This window comes from Betta splendens, chromosome 5 (genome assembly GCF_900634795.4).
Source record: "Betta splendens chromosome 5, fBetSpl5.4, whole genome shotgun sequence".
In the NCBI taxonomy this organism is placed as follows: Eukaryota; Metazoa; Chordata; class Actinopteri; order Anabantiformes; family Osphronemidae; genus Betta; species Betta splendens.
In genome coordinates, this window is record NC_040885.2 from 10,040,481 (window position 1) to 10,062,668 (window position 22,188).

The 22,188-nt window shown below is 51.3% G+C and overlaps 2 protein-coding genes across 3 annotated transcripts; both read left to right on the forward strand.

The window, feature by feature from the left end:
- The first annotated feature begins 853 nt into the window (after positions 1-853).
- On the forward strand, positions 854-19,116 carry LOC114855223 (zinc finger protein 385A-like). 2 transcript variants are annotated; one of them, XM_055509080.1, is made up of 8 exons: positions 854-1,183; positions 9,594-9,742; positions 12,627-12,737; positions 16,425-16,599; positions 16,679-16,939; positions 17,022-17,209; positions 17,291-17,377; positions 17,488-19,116. In XM_055509080.1, the coding sequence occupies exons 1-8, from the start codon at positions 1,171-1,173 to the stop codon at positions 17,701-17,703; spliced, it is 1,200 nt and encodes a 399-aa protein (XP_055365055.1). In that variant the 5' UTR covers positions 854-1,170; the 3' UTR covers positions 17,704-19,116. The 2 variants fall into 2 exon arrangements, with proteins under 2 accessions (XP_055365055.1, XP_029006023.1); XM_029150190.3 differs by lacking the exon at positions 854-1,183 and adding an exon at positions 4,458-4,888.
- A 136-nt stretch (positions 19,117-19,252) lies between these two features.
- Positions 19,253-22,154, forward strand: gpr84 (G protein-coupled receptor 84). Its single transcript, XM_029150191.3, has 3 exons — positions 19,253-19,490; positions 19,873-19,957; positions 20,359-22,154. Exon 3 carries the CDS (start codon positions 20,368-20,370, stop codon positions 21,559-21,561), a length of 1,194 nt encoding a protein of 397 aa, XP_029006024.1. The 5' UTR covers positions 19,253-19,490; positions 19,873-19,957; positions 20,359-20,367; the 3' UTR covers positions 21,562-22,154.
- The last annotated feature ends 34 nt before the right edge of the window (positions 22,155-22,188 follow it).

The window sequence follows — 22,188 nt, forward strand, 5'->3', positions numbered from 1 at the left end:
ACGCCAGTCGCACAGTATCGCGTTTGTACGTTTTCACCTCTCAGTCGAAACCAAGTGAATTTCATCATCCCGGCAAAAGCCAACACTGTTCCGCCGGATGACGAGTGGAGTAGCGCAATGGGCGACTGAGAGGCGGAGCGTGTGTTGGACTTGAAGGGGATCAGCGCCTTCGAGAGGCCACCCACCGTGAACGCCGCCCGCTGATGCTGGTGCGTTGCACCGCGGGGGGCGAAAGCACGAGCAGGAAACTGTCATCGTCACGCAGGTGAGAGAGAGTGGATGGTGGAGGACGTCACGGCCGGAGAGGGAGTGCGTGTTTAAAGATGATGTAAGTGTAGAAGTCTGTGGGATTAATGTCTGGAAGCCTCAAGCAAACGTCTTTGAGGGTAACGTCAAAAAAAAAAAGCTAAATCCCAGGCCTTTCGCAATAACATGAACAAAAGTGGCACTTATTTCGAAACTAGCAAGAAATTAAATCAAGCCACGTAATGAGACAGGATCAGACGATCCCTCAACCTCACCGGTGACAGAAACACGGCAGAACAAAAAGCAACAGGGCGTTTGTCTTTGAGCCGCGTTGTGTCGTGGACTCATCATATTTCACTTTGCCTCATCGTGTCAGAAATGTCTTCCTCTGCTCCGTGCCTCTCCTCCGGTTTCAGCCACTTCATCCTCGCACGCACACGCCGAATCCCGTTTCCTCTGATCTGCCACTCACCGCTGGCCTCTCGCCCCGTCTGTCCCTCCCTCTCCCCCCTCCTCTGCTCGTCCTCGCATATTGCCCCCCCCCCCGTCCCAAGCGACAGAATTAGACCCTGGAACCTCGTGCACTTGTTTCTCTCGCTCCCGGGAAAGACGCTGTGACGGCACGAGGAGGAAGCGCAGAGCGGCGCGGGGACGGAGTGCGACTTGGCTGACAGGATGAAGAGGGACGGACGGCGTGAGGAGGATGAAGCTGAACATCCACGTGCCTGCTGCTGTCTGATGCTGTCACACCGTAGGCATGCGGCCGCCTGCATGGAGCTGCTCCTCTCTGTTTTCCAGCTGATTGGCTGAGCTCTTCATTTATTCAACCTGTTGGACTTTATGCTGGTCAACGCGCTGACTTCTGATCACGACCGGACCGAGGATCTGGATCCCCTCAAGACTCGTGAAGAATAGAGGTCACCAATGTGGGGCTCAGGTAAGACCACGGCTCATTGCCTGAACAATGCAAATCCACCCACCACTGGGCACATTCCTCCTTTGATCACCTTAAAGTGAGCTGAGATGCTGGATCCCCTCATTACTGCAATGTGCTGAGCAGAAGTAGAGACCAAGTGACAGTCTCACACCAGGCTTTGAAGAGCTCTCCCTTTGATGAAACTTAGAGCAATATCCTGCAAACATCAGCACTCGGCGTCAGGCACGACTTCGCACTTGGACTATGTCTGACCTCTGACCTTTGGCATACACCACCAGTGTGATGAAGACTAGGAATGATGGAGAAACTGAAACGAGGGGGGGGGGGGGGGTTCCTGGCTGAACTGTGTCCATATTAAAGGCACAGAAGCACACATAGCTGGTGGAAAATTAAACAACGTCTGACCTGGAGTCAGTGTAAAGCACTTTAGGTACCAATAAGCTACCAGGCCACTTTAATTCCACAGCTTTGTGCGTGGTTAGGGTTATTTTTTACATGCTGAATGTATATTAATACATACAGTATGCATTACACAGAGTAAGAATAGTGGTGCTTGTTAAAACTTAACAAAACTCAATAGTTTTAAAACTATTATATGCTGAGTTGAACATGTACTAAACAATGAGCAGTGCGGCACGTTTTTATGTGTGGAAACACGTTTAGTTCATTGTGTGAGCATTTCTGTGAGCTGCACGCTGTCTCTTCCCAGCCTCTATTCTAGCACCACCTATTTTAACCTCTGAGAGGTAGTAAACACCCGCCCTGGTCTGAGCACCAACTGCTCCATGAAACACACAACAGAATACAGATTTACAACCACACACAGTTGGCGCAGCCTCGACTGGTACCTTTGTTTTAGTTTCCGGCCTTTGACCCTCTGCACACACACACACACACACACACGCACACGCGCACACGCGCACACACACACACACACACACACACACACACACACACACACACACACACACACAAACAGCTGAACTAGTAAAATAGAAGCGTTAAAGATAAAGATACAGTAAAGAAACCTGTTGCCTGTCACCAGGGTGTCTTGGGATGTTTCACGAGTACTCTCATGTTTTCCACTTTGCCTGTTTGGGCAAACTTTGACCTGTGAATGGCTGAATAAACACGTGCTTAAAGCCGTTCATCTGCACTAATCATCCAGTAAAGGCTTCATCAGTCACTGGCAGGACCAACCACCAATGATCACATCTAAAATTAGAGATTAACAAGCCTGTCGACACAGTTATGGCCCCTGGGGGGAAATGAGAGAGCGATAGGATGGTTGAGGTCAGATGAACATAATGACCCATGTGCTGACAGTCTACTGGTGACACTACACTACATTACAGCACCTACTGTACAACCCAAGCTTTAATCTTTAAACACAAACATTTTAGGGACCGTTTTCAATATTGAAACTGTAGATTTTTACAGATTTTTAACAACTAAACAAAAACAGGGCCTCGTGTGGAGCCCTGGGGCGCTCCACAGAACATAGTTTATGTCAACTGTGACAGAATACTAACAATATGCTTAATGTGCTGGCTCTAGACCTAATCAGAAACTCAGACAAAGACACTACCTTAAAAGAAGTCGTTCATTATCCTAAGGAGAGATGAGTCTGTGCTGTGGTGCATCCCTTAGCATAATCAACATTTTGATTCTTAGTGACATTAGTGATGTACAGCAATTTATGGCAACAGCACCAGAGTTAAGCTAAATGTTCTTCAAGCACTTATCCAGCAAGCTTCACATTTTGAAATCCCTAAAAACTTGTTTTCGTGATGTTTTCATAATAGCTTAAAGGAAAACTTGTGTCTCCTCCCTAATTGCAACAAATCCAATTATAAAACCTCTTTTTTACAAACAATCCTACAAACGAGCCACAATGTCTGCAATAAAAATGTGGTTAACAACCACTGGCACAAATGCCCCATAAAACTGCGCCATGTTTTAAGATTTGTTTTGCTGACTGTTGTTTACAAGGACGAATATTTCACAGAACCTCTTTGAATTCAAGACTTTTAAACGATGCTTTCCAAAGTGGAAAAATTATAAATTCTGCGTGAGGTCACTTTTGTCATGTATTACATAATATTTTAGCAGGCAAGTGAATGTACAGTGAACAGCGCACAGTCAGATTCAACAACAGGTGGACGTTTACTGTTGTAGGAGGTGAATTAGTCTAATTTGTAGACTTTGGCCAGATGCAGATGTGCTTTTGGAAACATTTAAATTGTCAACCAGGCAAGAAAAGTTTTTTTTTCTTTTGTGAACAAACAAAGCCTCAGTAGCCTCCACATCCCAGAAGACTCACAGACCTGATCACGGGTTCGCATGCATGATGGCGTGTCACCGGACTCTCCTGGTCCGGTTTCAGTTTCCAATGGTGACATCCATTAAAGTCCTGCTGAGTCGGCCCCTCCACACTCAGACAGCCACATTAGCACCTGGCTCATTGACCACAACAATACACCTGCCTGCATTATTCAGCCAGCCTCTACTAATGAGGAAACTTTAGCTCGTACGCACACACCATACTTTGGTTTCACCTGCGCTTAAGCACACAGACCGGCCGACGTTCAGCTTTATTTGATTCATGGACTGTAATTACGTCTTTACACAATGAACTCACGTGAGAGACAAAGTGCGTGCAGTGAGCTTAGCAGCCTCTGACTCTGCCTGTCAAACAGCTGTCTACATCCTTCATCCCTCTTTCACCACGTCTCCCACATTTCCTCACCTCACGCTTTCATCTCCAAGTCAGGCCGAGTTAAGCTCAGCCTCTCCTCCCATCCCTTCGACGCTACGTCAAATCGCTCAGGCTGTCAGTCTTTCTCAGTCTCTTTCTTTTTTATCTGGAGTGGCGTCTACAGAGACCGGCTTGGTCAGCATTTGTTTTAATGTTTGTCTAAAGACCCAACAGAGAGGCAGAGGCTGGAACAAAATTCCAGTCTAGAGGGGGGAATGTCATTGCATTGCATTGCATGTTTCGGATGCCAAAATGTGAAGCAGGGAATAAAGTGAGACGAGAGGGGGAAGAAAGGCTAAAAGTAAACAGCAGAGAAAGTGTAACGGAGAGAGAGGCAGAACAGATGTGACAGCGGCATTATCACTCTGCCTCTGAATCAAACAACCCAAGAAAATGATCAGCACCGGTTGCACTCATTGGCCGAGCCTTCAGCCAATCACGGCTCAGGAATGCAAGGTGCCTTTAGGATATACCCAGCCCCAAAATATGAGCGAGAGAGAGAGAGAGAGAGAGAGAGAGAGAGAGAGAGGAGAGGCATGCTGTAGTGCAGAGGTTCCTCTAGTGTGGCAAGCCTCCATCTCAGCTGTATTCTCTTACAGGAGTCAGTACATAACAGAGAATAAATTACAGCAGCCCGAGTGCATGTTGTGTTGCAGCGAGCGCCGTCGCGGTGTTTCTCCCCCTCTGGCAACAACTGGCTGAACGGCAGCAGCGTGGTGGGGTCTGAGGGAGCAGAAGCATCTCGCGTGGACGAGGGGAGCAGAGCAGGAACGCACGCTGAGAGCGGGGACGCGCAGGCAGCCGAGGCTGCGACGCCGGATGTCTTTTCCCAATCTGAGCTCCGAGAGGCAGCCGGACGGTGGGAGACCAGGGTGCGAGCGTCCTCAGTAGCCGGTGCAGGAGAACGCGGGCAGAGTTGACGGTGGAAGGACACAGGATGATCTTGGGTAAGAGCGTTCCTTCGCTCACGTCCATCTGATTGACCTGTTTTTTTTTTTCCTCCCCTCGTGTGAAGGTGATCGCTGGTGTCTGGCTCAAAGTTTCCGCTGCATGCGTCTCTGTCTCCTTAACTTGAACATCTGTTTACTTTATTCTGCTCAATCACAAGGCTGGAACGCTGGAAATCCTGTGTTAACACTGTGTTTTTTGGAGACAGCCCTTGTTCATTGTGCATCGTTTGGGCCAATTCAGCGCAGAAAATAGGTCGATTTCTAGACGTATTCCCCACATCTACATACACGGCTCTGGGTGTATTATATTTGTTTTGATTTCGGTGACCTAGAACATCCTTGTGTGGGAGCTGGTGGAATTCTCTGACACCTTTATTTTTGTTTGCCAGCTCTCGCCTGCGCCTGAGTCTCACTGTGATCTGAACATGAGCTGGAGCTTGTGCTAATCCCTCTCCTGGTGCAGAGCTTAAAGTTTGTGTGCATTACACACTAAACGCGCTGACACAGGATCACGGCCGCACCTCGGGGTGACGGGGCTTCAGATGCTCTATTAGGTTCCCACCAGACAAGAGATGTAGATCCGGGGGCTGAAATAGTGTTGATCGAAGGCCGGACGGAGAGCGCGTCCAGTCCTTTTCTGGCCGCCGTCCATCCACCGCCGTCGTCACCCGCTCCGTGTCACGTCTTATACTTCAGCGGCACAGTATAAAGCGAATGTGCTAAAGCTGCCTCATCCGCCTCAACACAGAGCAGCTTGGGGCACAGTTTAGTAAGTCTTGTGTGATTTCTATGATGAATATTTCAAACGCAGAGGTCTGGGGTTTTCTCTTTTTTTTTTTTTTAAATGGGCCAAAGCTTCCTCTCGTCTGATGCAAAGACCTCGCTCAGAACTATAAAAAGTTCATGTGTTGCATCAGCGTTCACGCAGCCCGAATGACACAGAACCACAGACACAGGACGAAGCATCAGGTGAACAGCACCACCTTTAAATGGAGGCTGTGCAGCGAAGGGTGAAGCATCGGCATCTTTCATGTAGAAATGTGCCGTTTACGTTCGTACCGTATCAGACAAACGCACCCATTTTACACAGGAGCAGCGTTTTTGAAGCAAGGCGACGCCAACTGGCCCTGAGCTCCAAGCCTTTAACTCACCAGGGCCCTTTTGTCTCAGAGTAGCTCTGCTGTGTGTCCGCTGCCAGCAAATGTCAACCTCGGTCAGAGTTACAACACGCACAGCAAGAATCTATATCATTATATTTCTAATAAGATCAGATGACGGATCTGGTAACAGATCAGAGGCATTTGATGGAAGCCGCTGTGCTGTTGAAACAGTGTGTGTCTGTCACTTTCTGGTTCCACTTCCTGAAATTAGCAAAGTGGTCTCTTCAGACATACGTCATCTGTTTGTCCCATTTGTATAATGAAGATCAAGTGGCCGTTGCCTTTTGTTTGATCCCTATATAACCAGTCGATGCACCTGGGCCGGTTGTTGTGTGCACTTGTGTTCACGTTTGTGCGTCTCACATTCTCAGGTTTCCCCTCGTGCAGCTTTGTGCTGCAGCAGGTGGGTAAATGGCCTGACAAGCTCGCGCCGTGCGTGGCGGTCGTGTCCAATCCCTTGATGGTTTATATCTTGCTCTGCGTGGATCGGGGCAGTGCATCATGGGTAATGACAGAGAAACCTGGCAGGATGTTCCGGCGTAACCGTAAAAGAAGGAGCTCCAGAGGAAACAGGTGTTCACACGTGTTCTTGTTAAAGAAAGAACCCAAAGGTGCTGTAGAAAAAGCCGATGAGCCTGAAAAAACATAATAAAAAAATGTACAGTATTGAGAGACAACAGCACATAATGCTCCAAACACATTAAAAGTGCCACATATACAACTGAGAGACACACAATCCTGCATGTGGGACATTTTGTCTGACAGCCAGAGGTTGAGCTGACGACGCCATTGTGAGTTTAACACGAAGAAACTGTGTCAGAGGCTGCTGATAAACCTGGTGTAAGCGCGTTCTCTGGGAGGCAGATGGTTTCTCTTCTGTACATTAGCCTGCGGGTTAATGGGGGTCTTTACCTGCTGTGGTCACCTTGGACTCACCTTAAAGCATGCAGCTCCCCCTACTGTACCTCCTCCAGTGTATTTCATTCTCCACCTCCTCTCCCCTCCTCACCCACACCTCCCCTCCTCACCCACATTATTTCTCACCGAGCGCCTCGTTTGCCGTTCCCTGCTAATCATTGGGAGCGATGGGGGTTGGGGGTTGATGATGTTTCATAATCAGACGCTACGGGAAAGACAGACAGTTTTTTTTTTTATTTTCATGAGGAAAAACTCCAAACAAAGCAATGTAGTACCATGATTACGTAATTATTGAAATTTTAATGAGTGCAGTGCAAAATCTGCAGGGGAAAACAAAAGTCTTCATTAATTACAAATACTGCACAAAATCAGCGAGCGAGGACTCGCTGAGCTGGAGAGCGTCGCATGAAGCCGGGCGCACGGACGCGCCCCCGCTGAATGGAGGATCGGGAGAGTTCGCTGGGAGCCGACATTTAAGCCCGGCCACCGGGTGCAGGGCATCTATCATTAAAATAAAGTGCAGCCTGAAATCTGCAGCGTTCCCCTCCTCACTGTCCAGATCAGACACACAGACAACCCCAGTGTGTGTGTGTGTGTGTGTGTGTGTGTGTGTGTGTGTGTGTGTGTGTGTTGTCATCTGTCCCTTGCTTAGGTTGAAATAGCTGCCTTTGACTCGAGGGTAAGCTGAGCTGCGGTAAATTGGATTTCATGCTCAGTCCTTCACAGCGGCAGCATGCGACACTCAGACAGAGCGCATCCTCGCTGCAATCACCACCGCGTCCACCCAGCGGCTCCTTAACGGCCGGACCCCCACACTGGGATGAACCCTGCAGAGGTCCGAGCGTGTTAGCCTGCGCACGAACCAGGGGGAAAGACAAACAGGAGCCCGTGCTCGTCCCTCCTACTGCACTGACAGACTTATTTGCCAGTCGTCTGTTTGCAGCAGCCCGTTTGGAGGCGGATGCAGCAGCTGCTGGCTCGACGTGTGCGGAGCTGGAGGACCTGGAGCTAAAAGGTGGCCGCCTTTTGTTTCTGTGGCTGCGCTCGGTTCCGCCGCCGGCTCCAGACAGCGTGTCACCCGGTCGCCTGGTCCCAGCGTGAAGCCCTAAGATGGAGGCAGGCGGCGAATACTGAGCGGCTCCAGCAGCATCAGTGACATTGACGTTACCTCTGTGATCATTTCACCTAAATTGCCTAAATGAATTGCCAATTTGAGAGGGTTTAGTCACAGCGTTCGCGCGCGTGTGTGTGTGTGTGTGTGTGTGTGTGTGTGTGTGTGTGTGTGTGTGTGCGCGCGCTTTGGCAAAATCCACTGTGACCATAAGATTCTGCCTGTGGTTGTTTGTCTCTACCCGGGCCTTCAATGCCTCTTCATTTCTGTCCAACACCACTTCTTGTTCACAATTCACACAAAAAAAAAAAATTCAATAAGCCATTACACAGGCATTGATCTTTTTTGCACACAAACATTTGCATTAAAAAAAAAAAAAAACGGCAGTAAGATGAGGGGGCTGGGTGAGACGGAGCTGTCTGCTGCAGGCAGCCGTAGCCGCTGAGGCCTGGATTTATGGAGTTTGGCAGCACTTTAACACTTTATCGCTCCCCAGAATGTGTCCAATCAATGCGCTGCCCCCTCCCCGCGCGGCCGCTGTTGTGGAGCCGCGGCGCTGGCTTATCTGATGTCATTGTAAATCACTCAGGAGGAGGAGGGTAGGTCAGGGGACGCTGCGGAATGGGACTTTGGTGTTCTTCGTGTGCCAGTCGTCCGGACTGAAAATGCAGCTTTGGAGGGAGCGGCTGACACGACTTGACCTTTAAATTGTAATGTGGCGTAAAATGAGTCAGGAAATATACATTTGTGAGCTCGAACAGACGGTGTGTGTTTCTTTGAAGAGGTGATGATGTTCGATTCAAGCTGTGACCCCCTTTATGTCGCATTTGCTTCCACACGCAGCCACTGAAATGACAAAGGCTCCAGCTGAGCTTCAGCTGCCACGTCCTCCCTCCTCAGTTCTGAAGCGGGCGTCTGGGAGGAGAGACTTTCTCCCCCATCTATTTCTGATCCTGACAGCACATTCTTTACCTCTGTCAGCGGACGGGAACCTCCTCTGCTGTTCCCAAAGAAGCCTTTTCTTGCCGCCGCTGACAAGCGGCCGTCGGGCAATAAATGGCGATGATTGCACAGATTCTCGGGAGAAAAGATTATACAAAAGCTCCGATTGGGCCCGAAGCGCCGCTGTGCTGGTTTTGCACTTAATAGATGGGGAGCGAAACAGAGAGAGGACGGCGAGGAGGAGAAGAGGAGGAACAGAGACACAGAAGAAGTAGTGGCGAATCAGAGGTGTTCTGAGACGTGCAGACAGAATAGGAGAGCATGAAGTGAGGATAGAAACCAGAGACAGAGGGGGAAATGGAGAAAAGGCGGATATCTGCAGCTCCCCAGCTGCGAGGCTTAAGCAGCTTAGCCCTCCTGCCCATCACAGAAGACTCCTCAAGTGCCGACATCCGCCGCCGCTGGGAGGAGAAGGAGAACCCAGCGCGGGGCTGTGGGTGGTAGTGGGGCCAGAGTGATGTTGATTGGCTAATAATGCTTTTCCACCATATTCTGTTATTGTGTGGCACAGGCAGCGTGAACAGGCCGGGGCCGGTCCCCGCCTTCCTCAGGAGCCCGCCCGTCATCCCGCCGCCGCCCCTGGACATGAAGCCCTTCCTCCAGTTCCCCCTGGAGTCGCCGCACGCAGCCAACATCAGCCTCTTCCACAACTTCAATGCGGTGAGTGTGTGTGAGTGTGTGTGTGTGTGGGGGGGGGGGGGGGGGGGGGATGACAGCTCCATCCTGTCTGATCCAAACCATAAGGCGAGCGCCGTTCGCCTTGGATGCGGGGTGAGACCGAGCATCATATCCAGGCGGGCGTTCGGCTGCAATAAAGTGACTTGCTAATCAATTGACCGAGAGGCCGGGTTCCGCCTGCTCAGCATTTTCTGAGGCTGCGTCTCATTTCCAGATTGGGTTTCACGTGAAGGTCAGCGTGACAAACAGGGACGCGCACATGATCGTTCAGTCCATTTGCATGACGTTTATGCTCCTTCTACTAAACACACACAGATTAACTGCGAATGCAGTGCTTGTGTGTTGGATGTGTGTGCAAACAAGTCACGCAGAGACTTGCCTGAGTCACGGGTCTCCAGTAAGTGCAGCAGATGTGGTCTGTACGCTCTTGTGTCGGGGGTCACCTGAGGTGACCTGAGCGGCGTCCTGAGACCCCCCCCCCCCCCCCCCCCCAGGTTCTGTTGACCAGCGTGCCCCAGTGCTGGCGTCTGGCGCGTGGCCCAGCTGTCTCAGCACCAGCGGCTCCGCTAACGTCAGCAGAAACGACGTGCGTCCAACGCGTCACGCTCACAGTCCGTCAGAGCAACACGCAACCTTGCGTTGGGTTCCATCTGGAAGCTTTTCACAATGGCTCACGTCCCCTCAGTCGTCGTATAATAGAGTGGATCATCCCACTATATTCATCTGCACTGCAATTTATGCATTCACAGTTATATGTATGAAAAAGTGCGTTATTTGAACATGAGATCTTGCAGAGTTAGTGGTCTTAGTTTTATTAATAAAAATAATCTACTTTAATCTCAAATAAATGTTTAGAATAGAATAGAATAGAATAGAATAGAATAGAATAGAATAGAATAGAATAGAATAGAATAGAATAGAATGCCTTTATTAGTCCCATTGGTTTGTGTTTGATAAAAAAGAACAGTTCACACAAACAGAATCTGGACTCTATTGGCTTTTTAAAACATTTATTACAAAATTTAGTGGCTAATTGCTAATTATTACTTGATACTGAGTTAGGGGCTGAAGACATACGGTGGAGTTGAGTTGAGTAGAGAGCACTTTTCAGGCTGTTTCTCGCCACGTTACAGGTGCTGTAAATGTCAAACACTCAACATTCTCCATGGTTCTACCTTCATCAGCCTCTGATGCCGCATAAGCTGCACGGTGTTGGCAGGAGAACAGAATTAGCGCCGTTGTCCCGTTGATTTGCAGGCCTTCAGCGTCGTACGCTGCCAGGCTGAAGTTTAATGGACCATCATTAATCTCAGTTTGATAAAAAAAAATACTGCTTTAAAGCCAAATTATTCTCTGCGTTTTAGACGCGCCTGATGGTTGAAATCCCTCTGTATTGAAACGTGATATGGGATCAGTAAACGACTCCTGGTGCGGCACCTTTAATTGTTAATAGCTGTCATTCAAAAAGTGAAGGGAGGAAAAAAAAAACACTCACGGCTGCTGAAATAAACCGCAAACACAGCGGCACTTGGCAGCATTTGCTCCCTGCTCTCACACTTGTCTTGTTGACCACAGACGGGTTATTGCTACTCCTAATCGAGAATATGTCTTGGCTCCATTCATCTCCCGGTGCCGTCTCTCTCTCTCTCTCTCTCTCTCTCTCTCTCTCTCTCTCTCGCTCTCTTCCTGAAAAGCCGCTGACAGGCTGCGGCGGAGCCAACAGCGCACGAACTCAGCTGACAGACGCTCGCCAACGAGTTGCGTGTCACGGCCCTCGTGGGGTGAAAGAGGAGACAGAACGTAGACTAACGGGCTAATGAGGTTATACTATAGCGAATGTATGGCGATCACAGTGAACAGGTGGGTGGTGAAAGGCAGAGAACGAGATCGGCGCGATAAACAGCGGCCGCGCGCCGCAGATGGACGTTGGCACCGGAACATGTGCAGATGTGCGCGATCTGATTCAGGTTCAGTCTCAAAACAGGGAAAAGGTGAATTGGAGACACGAGTAAAAGACAAAAGGAGTCAGGCTGGAGTCTATAAAAATGCCCAACGACGGATCCAAAGGGGGTTTGAGCTTCAGGCCAATTAGACCGTTTCCCTCGGTGCCCGCAGCTTGAGGACGTAAACAGTCTCTCGTTTGGCGGCGAGATGAGAGGACTGAGTAAAACCGCGGTTTACTTTTGGCAACTTAACGAGGGCAACACCCGGAGCGGCGGCTGCTGGACCCGCACGCGGGGTCGCAGCTCCGCGGGGCCACGCAGCCGCCGGTGAACGGCCCACGAGAGGAGCGCGTGGCGCGCAGCGTGGGCGACGTGTGTTTGGCACGTGTTTGTTTAATTTGCAGTATTACCTGATGACGTCGTCCGTGGGAATGGTCCGCGCGACGACCCGACAGCCCAGCGATTCACAGTTGAACATTATTTAAATTGCATTTTAAAGGTGCAACAAAGCTCGGTACTTTGTGTGATCTTGTCGTATGATGTTGCAAATAGAGGAGGTTTTGTAGCATAAGTCCCCGTTTTTGAAACCAGAGAGCGTGTAATTAGGCTCGTCTAACCCCAGCATGAATTAAAACGTTTGAACGGCGCCCAAGAAGCCGAGCACAGACAGCGGCACCAGCTGCTGCGGAGACGCCGCGCACCCTCCTGTCCACATCAATCACCGCTCGCTCTTCACTCGTTTTTTTTATCTGCCAGCTCCTCTTCCTCCTCCGGCGGCTCCTCCTGTCATTCACCTGCCCTTTTCCGGGTCTTTTCTCTCTCCGCGCGCCGCCGTTAACACGGCCACGCCGCCCTCTTAAGGTTTTTTTTTTTTTCCAGCGCTGCTGAATGTTTGATGTGACCTTTGGGTCGTCTCTCCTCAGATGGACCCGGTCCAGAAGGCTGTGATGACGCACACCTTCGGACCGCCCATGGTGAAGACAAAGCGGCCAATCATCTCCTGCAATGTCTGCCAGATACGCTTCAACTCGGAGGTATGAACGCTTTGGGGCTCACTCTCCATCCACGTGTAACATTTGACTGAATCAATGCCACTGTTACAGTTGTAAGCTGCATCCCTGTAAGTACTGCACTGTAATAGAACAAACAGCATCAGTAGGGAGCAGGCGTGATATTTCCTAGAAGGGCCTGAACCTCTCACCTGCACTCCACACACATTAAATCATACAACAGAAAGTGGGACCTGACGCTAGTCAGTGATTTATGTCCTGCTGGAGCAGTTCAACACTTCAGTTCACAGTTTCTCAGTCTCCTTGATGAAGCTGAACACTCAGCCACACATTTTTGCTTTGAAGTCTTGAAGAAAAAACCCCAGAAAGAATAAAGGAGCAACAAAATAAACAATCATCGTTTGTTCTTCATTCTGTTTCGTTCATCTGGATTGTAAAACACATTTCAGGTTTTTTCTTAGTCTTATAATATAACAGCGGGGGGTTCATGTCTCATATGGAGACATTGTGATGGTCGTGGGAATGAGGGGCTGCAGAATAAACTGCACCAACACACACTTGTCCTTAATGCTGCCTTTAAGCTGACAGGGCACATTCTTTGCATTTCACTCTTGACAGAAGCTGCTGTGCCAACATGAGTCAGAGGGACTAAAATAAGACGGTGAAACTTTAGGAGGACCGACGCGAGAGTCCCTATTAATCAGGCACTAGAGTTTAATGAAGCTGAAAGGCAAATAACTCGTAACGTGGACATCCAACCCCAGCTACTGGGTTACATGACTGACATCTTTCACAGCGTGTGCCGGTTTGACTACAGCACATATTAGCAGTGGAAATATTTCAAGGTGGAACCATTTCTTGATTCAATACAAAATACTCTTAAGTTTGTAATGAAGGGGGAATGCTGTGTTTAGGTTGAGCTTGACTGGTGTGTATTCTCTAACCTTTAAAAGGCTTTTACAGGTGGAAACTTCCCGACATTTATGACCCACTGCTCTAACCTCTAACCTAAACATGAGATCGATCAAACAACAGGCGGACACGCACGCCCGGCTAAAAATATAAGCGCATTCCACGGATGAAGCGCTAAATGCTTGTAGACTAAATGCAGTAGTGCAAAAAGGACGGAGGCACGGACGAGGAGGAGGAGGAGGAGGAGGAGGAGGAGGTCATCGGACACTTGCTCCGCTGTCTCTGAGGGGCTGCTTCCTTATATCACCTCTGCTCAGACCCGCTGCCCTTTTATCTCCCGCAGCCTGTTTGCGTTGACGCGGCGCTGGTGACTTCCGGGCCGGTCCGGTTCTGCGGTCCTGCGGGTCCACCTGTTGGCGGCGCACGCTGTTTAACTTGTGAGCCACGTCGCGCTGCAACGCTACGGCACTTTCCCGGCAACCCGAGCGACTGGGGGCCGTTCTTTAATAATGAAGGAACGCTCGGCTCACAGCGATGCACTGCGCCACGCATCATTCCTCAAACCGGGTCATGGGGCAAATATTAATAATACAAACATTATCTGTCAAGCTCATGTTTGGAGGAGGCCGGCATCAGACGGGGGGTCCTCCACTACTTACATAAGGTCAGACAGAGACACTTTGATTGATGGAGGCCGTCGGGGAGCAGGTGCTGCGCACTGCAGCCGCCGCCGCCTCGCCGCCGCCCCACACGCTGTAATTACAACACGGCCATTCATCCCAGGCCACAGAGGACAGATTAGCCTGCCACTGTGGAGCTCAGCTCTGCTGCAAGGCTGACGTCACGCCGTGCTGCACTAGCCCCCGTCACCACTGCAGCACCGCGCCGGACGCCCCTCTCTCTCTCTCTCTCTCCCCCCCGTCGCTCGGCCCGTCGCCGGCCGCTGTCTGCGGATGCGGCGCCGTGTCATCGGCCGCTCTCCTCCTCCACTCCACAGCCAGCTTCCTTCCACCCCCTCTTCCCGCCGCTGCCGTCTGCAGCCCCATGGAGCAGATCTGGCTGCTAGACCAGCTCTCTCTGCTTTCTGTGCCTTTGTCCCTTTATAGATAAAACATCAAAGCACATCCTGCTTAGAGAGAAAAAGGATTTCAGGGACATTCACTTGCTCCCACTTTTTCTCTCCTAAATCCCATCCCGGCTCCTTCATTCGTCTAAATCCCCCGTTGCATGGGCTCTTTCAGAGCTTCTCAGTGCATTTCACCTACAATGTCAAACACCATATATATTTGATCACTATTCAGTTTTCCCCTTAATGCAAATAAACCGAGGCTCTAATCTTTTTTCCATGCATTGTCTTTGCTGCATCCTCCACCTCTTGCTCCTCTCTGCCACGACGTTCACGCCTGAACTGGTGGACGAGCTTCATTGATTTCCTAAGAACGGACACTAAAGGTTGACAGGGACAGAGAATGCGTCAAAGCTCACACAGGAAGAGGACAAGTGAGTTGCAGGTATCGCGAAGGGGAACGCACTGTAGTTGAGCATTTCCTCCAAGCTGGACGCGGTGGTTTGTTTATCAACTCTTCCCTCCGTGTTCTGCCAGAGGAGCCGGGTTTCACAGGCAGAGCTATATCTGACCTCCTGTCATCACCAATCAGGATGAGCGCTCCATTGGCAGTTAATGCATGGGGCTTATGAAGGCATCCCAGACATGCTCCACTGGCCCCCACCCAGCAGAACCCCCCCAACATGTACCTGTCACATGCGGGCCCCTCCGCCCTCGTTATTAGCATAATGAAACCTATCTGGTGCCTACACGGCACATACGGCCTCACGCCGTCTTGAGTTACTGTCTTAGATGAGCTTACCGGCACTATATTCGTGCCTCGCACTCTCCTCTTGAATTTATCTGGTGTTAACATGCAGAAATATATCTGGACCTGGAGGGCAAGCGTTAATTCTCACCCCAAAACTATTTTGATATCGGATGATTCTGCAGCCGTCAGCTTGAGCCCGGAGCCGGGTTGGGAGCAGAGAGCGCTGCAGAGTGAGGCTGTTTTTCTGTAGATTCGGGTTCACCATTAGGTGGAGCTGGCTGTGCGCCGAGGCGAGCGATCGCATCAAAGCAAGAAGTCACAGCCGCGCAGAAAGCGGCATTCATGTCGGTGTGACAGCTGCGGAGGTCGGACGGCTTTCCTGAGCTCACATGTTAATGCCAGACATGCTGCAGACGCAGCAGCCTCTCCCAGCTGTCACTGGTCACCAGTCCATCACTGGGCCACGACCAGGTCGGCGAATACACATCAAACATCTCATTCCTCCTGACGTGCTCCGTCTCTTTCTCTGAGCTGAATGTGGGCTGTCACTGGTCACCCAGTGCCTTCCAGCCCATTTTACATAATCCCCCCACTCAATAATCATCACCGGCTCAGCAGGCCCCACCAGTGTTGAAGGAAGGCGAGAATATTCTGGAGGGTAATCTTCCCTGACAGCCTCATCATCGCATCCAAAGCCCCGGACCATCAACTCAGCAGCCGTGCTGGAATATTTTCACGAGGTCATACGAAATGACTGGATTATCACTGGGAACATGGATGTAAGACTTTGTCAGGTTTCATTTACATTTATTTGACATGGCAGGACGACCAGCGTGCTGTTCAGCTCCTCTCACGGTCTCACCCCCCGTCCACAGGCCCAGTCACGCTGAAACTGCAAAAAGGGATGAATGTGGAAAATGCTAAATGCGGAATCAACATAAAGATTATGTGGATTTCTCGCCGCGTCTTCTTCCTCCACCAGAGTCAGGCAGAAGCGCACTACAAGGGGAACCGGCACGCCAGGAGGGTGAAAGGGCTGGAGACGTCCAAGACAGCTCGTCTCCAGGATGGAGACAGGCAGCACCCTCCCCCCGCCGCCTCACCCTCGCCTCCGGCTCCCGCGCCGCCCGCCCCCGAGCCCGACGCCGTCAGGCGGGGTGAGCGTCTCCTCCAGATCTGCGTGAGGCGGCGCCGGAAGACGAGCGGCGCGTCACTAAAGCCTCGTACTGTTTTCAGATGCCTGCGACGAGCTGCCGCCGGCTCCCGACCGCCCCGCGGCGGCCGCGCCGAGCTCGGCGGACGCGGAGGCGTCGCCGCCGGCGTGCCCCTCCCCCCCCGCCGCCCGCAGCACGTCCCCCGCGGACCCGGACACGCCGTCCCCGGCGGCCAGCCTGTCCTCGGGGGAGTCCGAAGAGGAGAAGGCCAAGAAGCTTCTCTACTGCTCCTTGTGCAAAGTCGCTGTGAATTCCCTGTCACAACTGGAGGCGCACAACAAAGGTGCAGTCCGTCAAACGCAGCTTGGTGCATATTTGCGTAAATGAAGGTGTGCATTCTAGCTAAAAATGGTATTTTTTCCAAGGTACCAAACACAAAACCATTCTGGAGGCTCGAAGCGGACTGGGGCCCATCAAAGCGTACCCGCGCCTAGGTCCCAAGCCCGGTCCGGAGCAGGGGGGGGAGCCGTCCTCCGACCCCAACACTCAGGAGCGCACCTTCCACTGTGAGATCTGCAACGTCAGAGTCAACTCCGAGCTGCAGCTGAAACAGGTGAGCAGAGCCGGCGCCGCCGGCCGATTCCCCGACGCGCCTCAGTAGCCAACATGTGTGCTCTGCTGTTGCGTGCTGCAGCATATATCAAGCCGGAGGCACCGCGACGGCGTCGCAGGGAAACCCAATCCTCTTCTCAGTCGGCACAAGAAGCGCACAGACTTCATGGTGGGTACTCAGTTCACCGCGAGCGACATCATCAGCATTTACCTCGCGCACGCGTCAGTCGCTACTGTGTGGCATATATGTGTTTATAATCTCATGTGATCTTCTCAAAGGAACTCCCCAAAACTCTGGGCGCCGGACTTTTACCGAACCCCCTGGCTGTCGCCGCGGCGATGGCTGCGGCGGCGTCCTCCAGTCAGCTGGCCCTCCGCGCCCCCCACCCCCACCCCCACCACCACCTCCTGCAGGGATCGGCCCTCGGCCTGCTCCGGCCGGCCCCGGGGCCCATGCGCACCGCACACGGGCCCATCCTCTTCACCCCCTACTGACGGGCGCCGGGCGACGGGGGGACGAGCGCGAGGCACACTGTGAAGCGTGAGGCGGGAGGGGGGGGGCTCGCGACCATGTGCCGTCCAGAGCCAGAGCGGCCGGTGCGGCTGCATTCGAGTGGAGACGCTGGACCCAAACGTGACTCTTCGTGGTGCATCCGGTAGTTGCAGAACACTGTAGTTAGATCACCAGGGATAACTAGACACAAGTGGCTGATCTGAGACTTCTCAAAGGAGCAGTTTTCACCCTGCCCAGGTTCACATAAATATTTAAACTCAAAGACTGACTCCACAAATAGCGTGAAGAGGAGCTCACTCTGTGAACAAGCACGGACCTCTGTAAGCATCATCCTGAAACCTTCCTCTCCCCTCCGATCGGATCGACTGCATCCGACCCAGAACCGCGCCTCTGCTGTACTTTAAACGTACGTCTCTGCGAGGATTCATTACCTGCTGCACCCAAAGTATTGTTGTAATCGCAAAACATCGCTGTTAGATATACAGTAGTAGTATACTGTTTTATGGCCTAGAAAAGAATAAGCTACAGAACACGTGTCTGTCTGCAGTTTCACAGCTCATATAGTGATCTGAGCAGGTGTAGGCTGGAAGCTAATCCCTACAGACCTGTAGCGACTCTGGTCACCACACACACGGCAGTGACGGGGTTCTGGAACAGCCCAGTAACTACCACTGGCTGACTATGCAGCTATTAATATTCATGTAAATGCTTTCTGTTTGGAGAAAATCAGAACAGAGCCACAGTGGAAGGGTTTTCCATTCACCCTGAAAGGCCACACGACGCCCAAAGCCTCACAAAGCACACCGGTCGCCGTCTCAACCGCTTCCACCAGAACCTGATGGACGGAACCGACCGTCTCCGGTGGCTCGGCGGAGCAGCGAGAGGCCCGTGAGCTCTGCAGGGAGGCTGTTCATTCCGGTACCACACACTCACCACAATCCTGCGGAGGGCGTGTGCGCGCAGTTAGGCAAGAGACACCAGCATTATATACAAAAGGAACAGGACCACGTAGACTGTGCGCAACAAGAAAAACACAAGGCACCGTTTCCGGTGGCGTCGCCGGCTCGTAGTGGCGTACGTCTGCCCGCGCTGACCCGATCCACACACAGCCCCCAGTTAACCCTGTGAAAGGTGTCGCCATGGACTGTGACACAAGCTTTAGGAAATGGGAACTGTAGCAATACTTTGAGCACTCCTGCAAATCGTCCTTGTTATCTGCAATAAAGTAAAATGTCCACAAACGTAATACTTGTTGTTTAGGAGAAGTGTGTTGACCCATTGCTGTAAATGTAGATTATAAAAAAACAGAAACGTTACGTGTTGGGGCTTCCTAATTGTTCAGTGAAAAAAAAAATGATATATGAAATTATTAAATTGAATTCTGGTTGTAAGAAGGTTTGACTGGTGAATTCTTCACATCACACCTCATTTTTGATGACGGTAAAGCACAAATGCAGGAAAGATTTGAAATAAAACCAAACTAGAGGTTTTGTTTGGCTCAGCTCTTCAGAGGCTGAATTTCATCACATACCCCATTTCCATTCGCGTGCATTGTTCCCGCGTGTTTTTCCCTCCATGCATTCCTGACGATGTCTGAGCTCGCTCCTGATGAGCAGGTAGCGTCGCCCGTGTCCTGAGGGATCCCCTCCCACATCTGGATCGGCCCGTTGTGCAAGTCTGCGTTCACTGAGACTGTGAGTGGGACAGAGGGCAGTGAGGGACGACACCAGGCTGGACCCCGTCCTGAAGGAGGAACCACCAGAACAAGGTCTGACAGATGCTGAGGAGTTTGCTCTTTTACAGCTGCTTTTAATTGACCAGCTTGAACTTTAATGAGCATAGTTTCATTCTGTGAGCTTTAATTGTTCTTCAGTATTGATATAAAAAAGTGAAAGGGGTGAATATGTGAGCGGGTGTGATGGTTGGCTGATGCAGCTATATTAGAATGAACATTTATTCTCATTTGTGGTTTATTTGCTATTTTCTTCCACATGGGTTATTCCAATTGTAATATTAGCCGTTCCGCAGGAAATACAGCAGCTTTCACTTCCTTTATTGAAACATGAAGTGAAAAATCCCCCTCATTTCGTTGGCTGAGGGTTATTTAATGTAGCAACACAGTGAATGAAAGTTTGATGTGACATCACCAGGAAGCGAGAGGTTCAGAGCAGCAGCGCTCGGGAGAGGATGACAACAACACATCAGCAGCTGAGAGCGTGAGCACCGACCTGTAAGGTGAGTCTTTTAGACTGAAAGTCTGAAGTTACTCTAACCTAAATATACAAAGGTCATAGATTTACGGTAAATGTACATTTAAATGATTGCTTAAGTCAGTCTACAGTAAACTGCTGAATTCACCTTAGTGATATGAGCATGAAACAAATCTTTAGTTTATGTTGTAAAGGTTTTAAAAACTTATAGGATGTTAATTATTTAATAAAGGATGATTTATACACTGTATATATGCAGAAATCTGTGTAATGATACCGAACTAAAGTTTGTATCTACACAAGGCTGATCCACCTAAAACTTCCCCTTTCAACCCGTGAACTGCAGTTGGTATAAAAGCAGAAAGGACTGGGTTTCAGTCTGAACGTCGTTTCCAGTAACTCCGGCGTCTCCTCTTGTTCCTGCAGTCGGACAGAATGCTGCTGAACTCCACCAACCAGACCGAGGACGACTTCTCCTGCTTCACCCCCTCGGTGGTGGGCTACCGCTACTTCGCCGTGCTGTGGGGCTGCGTCGTGTGCGTCACGGGCACCGTGGGGAACCTGATGACCGTCCTCGCCTTCGCCTCGGACGCGCGGCTCCGCACGCGCTTCAACGCGCTCATCGTCAACCTGGCCGTCGCCGACCTGCTCTACTGCACCGTGCTGCAGCCCGCCTCCGTGGACTCCTACCTGCACCTCAGGTGGCGCGGCGGCCCCCTGTGGTGCCGCGTCTTCGGCCTGCTCCTCTTCCTCTCCAACTCGGTCTCCATCATCACGCTCTGCGTGGTGGCCGTGAGCCGGTACCTGCTGGTGGCCAAGCGGGCCGTGTTCGACCGCGTCTTCTCCGACGCCGGCCTGGTTCTGCTGCTGATCTCGGCGTGGGCGCTGGGCCTGGCCAGCTTCGGTCCGCTCTGGACCGTCTACGTGTTCGTGCCGCAGGTGTGCACGTGCAGCTTCCACCGCACCCGCGGCCGCCCCTACACCACCATCCTGCTCTTCTTCTACTTCTTCATCGGCCTGGGCTGCGTCGGCGCCTTCTACCTCCTCATTTACCGGCGCGTGCGCCTCGCCAAGCGGGCGCTGCTCCGCTACAGGCTCAGCCGGCGGTCGTCCAAAAAGCAGCCGGTGGCCGCAGCGCAGGGCACCGACGACAGCGGCGTGGAGAGCGGCACGGCCGCCACGTGCAGCTGCGAGATGAGCAGCCAGCTGGATTTGGAGCACAGTAAGAACGATCCCGCGCAGTCTTCATCCAAACCGCCAAAATCAGCCCCAGCCAACCAGCCCTCAGACGTCAGCCCCGCCCCACAGCCCTCCACCCACGCCCCCGCCGCAGCATCCTCCCACCCCGCAGCTGCGGGAGACGACGGCGAGTTCAAGCGCGTGACGCGAATGTGCTTCGCCGTGTTCCTGTGCTTCGTGTTCTGCTTCGTCCCCTTCCTGTTGCTCAACATCGCCGACAAAAACAACAGCGCCCCGCGGGTGTTGCACATGATCTGTGCCAACCTCACCTGGCTCAACAGCTGCATCAACCCCGTGCTGTACGCCGTGATGAACCGGCAGTTTCGCCAGGCGTACCGCGTGCTGCTCGGCAGGGCGGCTGCGCCCCTCAGCCGCCTCTGGGCCCGGTAGCGCGGCCTCGGAACCACTAAACGGAATAGGAGTGGCGTGTGATGTACAGTGTTGAACGAGAGAACTCTATCTGTCAGTTTACTTTTTGTGGGAGTCAAAAAGTAAAGCTGAGTGTCAAGAATCTGGAAAAAACAGACTCATCAAGTCATGTTACTTTCCCTAATATTACAAACTTGAGGCATTTGACTGTTACATGCCTGCGTTGTCATTTTTTCTGTTTAGCTGTAATAATTTGGTTTCTGTTACGTCATTTTAAAACCACAGATTACAACATCGGCACGGGACGTTCCTGAATAACACACTGCTGAACTTACCGCGTACATGTGTGAGTCATTTCAGTGTCTCAACTCTGTGTCTGCTCTGACTTGCTGTATGAAAGCAGTGATTTTAAGTGGGGGCCTTTTGATTCTACGCTGCATGTCGGTGAAGTTTGTGACACACAAGGCTCACTACAAAAGCCACTGTCGACACAGACGTGAACTGCTCTGCAGCATTTTGTGTTTTGTTTTTGTCAAAGCGACTTTATTATTTGTGTTGATCCTTATACCTGTATTAAGCTGTACGGCAATAAATATATGCTGTATTGTGATAAACTGTATGACTACAGTTATGTTAAGAGATGCTTTA

What these genes read in the sequence shown, in the direction of transcription:
- gpr84 (XM_029150191.3), top strand. Translation starts at nt 20,368, where the DNA reads ATGCTGCTGAACTCCACCAACCAGACCGAGGACGACTTCTCCTGCTTC.
- LOC114855223 (XM_055509080.1), top strand. An exon ending in AGATACGCTTCAACTCGGAG is followed by an intron (nt 12,738 to 16,424) that starts GTATGAACGCTT and finishes TTCCTCCACCAG; the next exon opens with AGTCAGGCAGAAGCGCACTA. An exon ending in AGAAGCGCACAGACTTCATG is followed by an intron (nt 17,378 to 17,487) that starts GTGGGTACTCAG and finishes ATCTTCTCAAAG; the next exon opens with GAACTCCCCAAAACTCTGGG.